This window comes from Protomyctophum bolini (assembly GCF_963924005.1).
Source record: "Protomyctophum bolini genome assembly, chromosome: 5".
NCBI classification, from domain to species: Eukaryota; Metazoa; Chordata; class Actinopteri; order Myctophiformes; family Myctophidae; genus Protomyctophum; species Protomyctophum bolini.
The window spans coordinates 47,918,975-47,924,229 of NC_137866.1; the positions used below are offsets into that span (position 1 = coordinate 47,918,975).

General features: G+C 43.1%; 1 protein-coding gene across 1 annotated transcript; it reads right to left on the reverse strand.

Moving 5' to 3' along the window:
- Positions 1 to 718: 718 nt before the first annotated feature.
- On the reverse strand, positions 719 to 2,652 carry LOC308315168 (transcription factor 15-like; the record flags this gene model as incomplete). The annotated part of the gene is made up of 2 exons (XM_080763008.1): positions 719 to 861; positions 1,972 to 2,652. 2 exons carry the CDS (start codon positions 2,650 to 2,652, stop codon positions 799 to 801), a joined length of 744 nt encoding a protein of 247 aa, XP_080619134.1. The 3' UTR covers positions 719 to 798.
- Between the last annotated feature and the right edge of the window lie 2,603 nt (positions 2,653 to 5,255).

Here is a 5,255-nt window from a genome sequence, read left to right on the forward strand (position 1 = left end):
TTTCAAGAAGTAAATGCATGACATTTTGCATAAAACAACAGAAAATCAAACATTATGCTATACTGTTCACAGTGTAAACAATGTCTGCTTAGTTATTAAAAATGCAAATACAATTTTTCAGATGTTTTCATATCTTAACCCATTCTGAACGGGAACCCATTTTAGTGTTAGCATCATGTTATGCTTTAGCTATTGAAAAATAGCTCGTAGCGCCGCGCGCTACGAGCTTGTAGGTCTGCTATTTTTGAAAAATCGAAGAACGACTGACATTTTTAGAATCTGATCTCAGGTCAGAATGGGTTAATCAGACCAGTGTGTGTCCAGTGGAAACCTCATATGAATCTGATTTCAGGTCAGAATGGGTTAAAAACGTATGTGCTTTTTAAACCAGCCTGAACTACCAGGATGAATCAGCAAGGAAAATCACTCTTCATTTTGATTTAAAAAAACAACATATATTTTTTATTTTAAACTTTTTCCAGTCAGGCTACAATACGCATAATATAAACCCTAAAAAAATGCTCTGCATCTTTTAAAAGGCTTCATTTCTTCATCAAGTATAAATAGTTTATAAAGAGTTCCCATTATTTAATCCAGCATGAAATGAAGTGTGTGTGTGTGTGTGTGTGTGTGTGTGTGTGTGTGTGTGTGTGTGTGTGTGTGTGTGTGTGTGTGTGTGTGTGTGTGTGTGTGTGTGTGTGTGTGTGTGTGCGTGCGTGTGTGTGAGTGTACACATGTGTGCGTGCGGACGTGTGTGAGTCCAGCAGTGTCCGTTGATTCGGTTGTGTTTCTAGTTCATCACCTTCTCAGATGTAGGGAAGCCAGCCCTCGCATTTTGAAACAATCCTTACCATCTTTCATCTGGAAAAAGGGGAAAATAAATAAATAAAAAGCGATATTTTTTTAAGGTTTTCAGGGAAAAAATAATTAAAGAAAATCACTTGTCTTGCAGATCTGCTATATGTATATGTCCATCAGAATTTTGTTTACATTCAATTCAAAAATAATAATACAAAATAATATTAAAAAATAACTTCCTGCAAGCATGCTGATAACATGAGGCACAATAAAGCAGCAGTGTCAGGCAGAAATGTAAATGATGCCCCAAAAAATTACTTTTATGACAATTATGCTAAGTAGCCTATGATGCTAAGAAGGAATCCACTATAAAGTGGTGGATTCACAACAATTGGATATTTCATTTTTTTGTAAATAGGCTATAGATATAGACCTATATAGGCCTGTATGAATTATTATTTTTGGGGCAATATCAGCATGTTTAATATCATTTTGAACTAAGTTTGACTTAGTTTGGCCTATTAAGGTGCAATTGTTTTTTTCCCTATACAAAGGCATGTCATGGTGTAGGCGAACATTTTCATGTCGCACACGCCAGAGAGGTTAATCTGTCAACATGATCGCTATATATGTGGCACAATTTAGAATTATTATCAATCAGTGTTTGGTATAGTTTGAAATGTAAACGTGATAGGTCTACATTTTGATCTAGGCATGGTTTACATGACAGTCATGTTTCAGTGGCCATGGGGCTGCATGGGCTAACATTTAGGCCTATATGTGTTTACAGAAAGTTTAGAATTAAGGGGGAAATTAAATAATAATGTTAAACACAAATTGTCTGTTGAAGAATCGATAACATTACATAAAGAAGTGTCATTTCTATAGGCTATAGTTTAAATGTAACTTGCGATGCTGGCATATTATAGGCCATAATTCGGGGGTTATTTTTCTTCTATTTTTCTCTTCTTTTTTTAATCAGTGGTTTCTCATGGGTTCCTACATGGACCCTTACAGAACCTGTAACTCCAATATCGGAAATGTAATGTGTCCAACAAAGTCAAATTGTGCAGGCGTTTAATATGCAGGGGGCGTTGACATTAAAAAAAAGAAAACTAACATTAAGTTGAGAAGAACATTACCAATAAAAGGTTATAATAAGAAATAATTTACCCCTCTCCGCTGGCTGCTCAGACAGAACGTACAGATGCTCCGCGGCTGCTTCGCCGCCTTCTTCTTCTTCACTCCTCCGTCTCCTCCTCCGTCTCCTCCTCCTGCAGCTTGCGCGTAAAACGCGTCCAGACAGGGCTGCTGTGCGTCGACCCGCTCCGGCTCCACCGCGTCCCCGTCCCCACCACCACCACGGTCCGCCAGCAGCACCACGTTGGCCAGGTGGGAGATGTAGCTGGAGGCCAGCCGGAGGGTCTCGATCTTGGACAGCTTCCTGTCCAGCGGCTCGGTGGGGATCAGCGTCCTCAGCGCGGTGAACGCCGCGTTGACGCTCTGGGTGCGGTCCCTCTCCCTGGCGTTGGCCGCGTTCCGCTGCTTCACCACGACGACCACGTGGCCGCCGCCGCCGTTGTTGTTGTTGGTGGTGGTGGTTCCTTCTCCCTCCGAGCGGTTGTTGTTGTTGTTATTATTCTGTCTGGGATTCCTCCTCCGTCGTTTTATGGTGGTGTAGTTCTTCTCAGCGGAGGAGCACATGAGTCCGTAGCTCCGCTCGGAGCCGGCGTCGCTCTCGCTGCGGTTCTCCTCGTCCTCCTCCTCGGACATCAGGCTGAGGTCTGGGTAGCCACCGGAGGAGGAGAAGTGAGACACGGGCCTCCGCACCATGGCCATGGAGAAATACGTCATGCTGTGACTAGTGACCACACACACACACACACACACACACACACACACACACACACACACACACACACAGTCACACACACACCACACCACCCTATCTCTCTCTGTGCAAAAACAATAACGCAAAAATAAAGTTATGTTGTTGGAGCAATAATTATCCGGGTGTTTCTTCTCGGCTAGCCTACTTGTCTCAAGCCATGTATGTGTGTGTGTGTGTGTGTGTGTGTGTGTGTGTGTGTGTGTGCTGCATTTGTGTCTGTCTCCTCTCCTCGGCCTGTGGCTGTGTTTAATTGTGTATATCCTCTGCGTGTGTGATCTGATAGGCTACCTGCTCTGAACTCTGCACACTGCTGATGGGAGGAGTTGAGTTGCCACCAGTGGTGGTCCCGGTGGAAAGTAGGCTATACATTCACTTAAGTAGGCTACTTAGTACTTCTATATTTTCTTAAGTAATTATAGGCAACCTTGAGGCATTGCATGCATTCGTTTCCTGAGTATTTCCAATATCTAATAATTTTGTAAGTCTGCTCCACTCTCAGAGGGAAATACTGTAGGCTATAGCCTATACTTTGAAAACGTATTATAGTTACTCTAGTTACTTTATAGATTTTGATTATTACAAAACACACATGGCCGATTCTATAAGGCCATCTAAAGCGGCCCTATAAGGTTATAAGGTTGCCTATAGCCCTGGTTTAACTTTTTACAGTATAGGGTATAGTGATTTGTGTGTGTGTGTGTGTGTGTGTGTGTGTGTGTGTCATAGACTGTAAAGGTGTGTGTGTGTGTGTGTGTGTGTGTGTGTGTGTGTGTGTGTGTGTGTGTGTGTGTGTGTGTGTGTGCGTGCGTGCGTGCGTGCGTGCGTGCGTGCGTACGTGCGTGTGCGCGTGCGTGCGTACATGTGTGTTAAATTGCTTTATATGCGATTAGTATACGATATAGTACTAATGCAGTGTTTGTTCAGTAACAGACTCCCATGCGTCCCTCCATCTCTTTACTGAACAGAAAATGCATTTTCAGGTGGATTTGATATATCCAATCGGATGAGAGAACTCTCTGGAACAGGAACATATAATACAATTTAAGATGATTAAATGAGTTGATTGGCTGAAGATTGGCCACCCACATATATCACATGCATGCAATTATATTTTCTGTTTAATAAAGAGCTGGTGAGATGCAGCAGAGACCCCCCTGTTCCACGGAAACAAACACTCTAAAAATCTAAAGCGTTAGATTTTGTCTGTTCTTCTATTATATATTGCAGCGAACGCTGGACCCTGAAGCCAGCTCTCCATTAACCCGGCAGAAGTCTCTCGACAGGTGCTGCACCAGAATGTTATGTGCAGTATAGCCTACTTAACATCAGCCAGAGTGTATACGTTATACCAACAAGATCCTATATATGAGGGGAATACCAAGGGTGAGCCAGAAAATAGCAGCCAGGAGAATGAGACTATAGGAACATGAGGACACTGCCAAAGACATCAAGAACTGCCAGCCACCAAATTGGTGCTGTGGGAACCAACACACAGGCATTAATCACCTGTCCCACACTAACATACGTGGGTACCAGGGGGGCAGATATTTTGTGAAGCCACAAGGAAATCCGCATTTCCTGAAAGTTCATATAATGGCCTGTTGTGGCGCTGTCATTGGGCCCAAAAAAACCCCATAGCCCCATAGAAGTCCATGTATTTGGGCCCAACTTCACCTATTACCTTAATAAACATGGTCATGAATACTTTTTGCTTCCAGTCAGTTTAAAGTCTCATTTCTAATATTCTTTTTGGAAAATTATGGTCCCATTTAAAAAAAAAAAATACCATAAAGTCGCGCATGTTCTGAGGGGCGTGGCTACCGTTACAGTCTATGAACGGGATCCCCCCACCCACTCGAGTCAAAATGAAAACCAACTAAGAAGAAGGGGGGATCAAGTCCCACCTCGTTGTCTGGGCCAGCCAATGGGCCAGCTGGGCCCAAACGGATCTAGAAAGATGGCGACTTACAATTCAAGGACTGACAGACAGGCTTCATTTTACGTTCATGTTAGACCCGGGGAACGCTTTGTCCATATTTTTTTTACAGTCTATATGGTGGGTACTACTCAAGAACGACGCAAGAGCGCAAAGCACTGGCCAGATGCATGGTGGTGACTGACTGGAAGCGACCCCGACGATGGAGGGCTCATCTGAGGACGACTGTGACGACTATCGCATGCTTTTAACCTTTTCAAGCTTGAAGATCTGCTCTACTTTTGATGCTTTTGTGCAGTGCACTGCTGTGTCACGGTGCAGTATGATCAAGTAGGGGTGGTCATTTACAAAAAACAAAAACGGTATAGAATATGGAGATAAGAGGTTTCTGCCCGACAGCAAGCAACAATATATTAGCCAATATTATACAATATTAACTGTGTTTTGGTAACTGACCTGGCCTCATGCTGAGCAACATGTGGGCAGAGAGAGAGAGAGAGAGAGAGAGAGTGAGTATGTGAGGACTCATATGGACAGAGTAAATCAGTGGTTCTCAGCCACCCCTTTTGGTGTTTTAAACATCATGTTATAATTTAGCTATTGAAAAATAGCAGACCTACAAGCTCATAG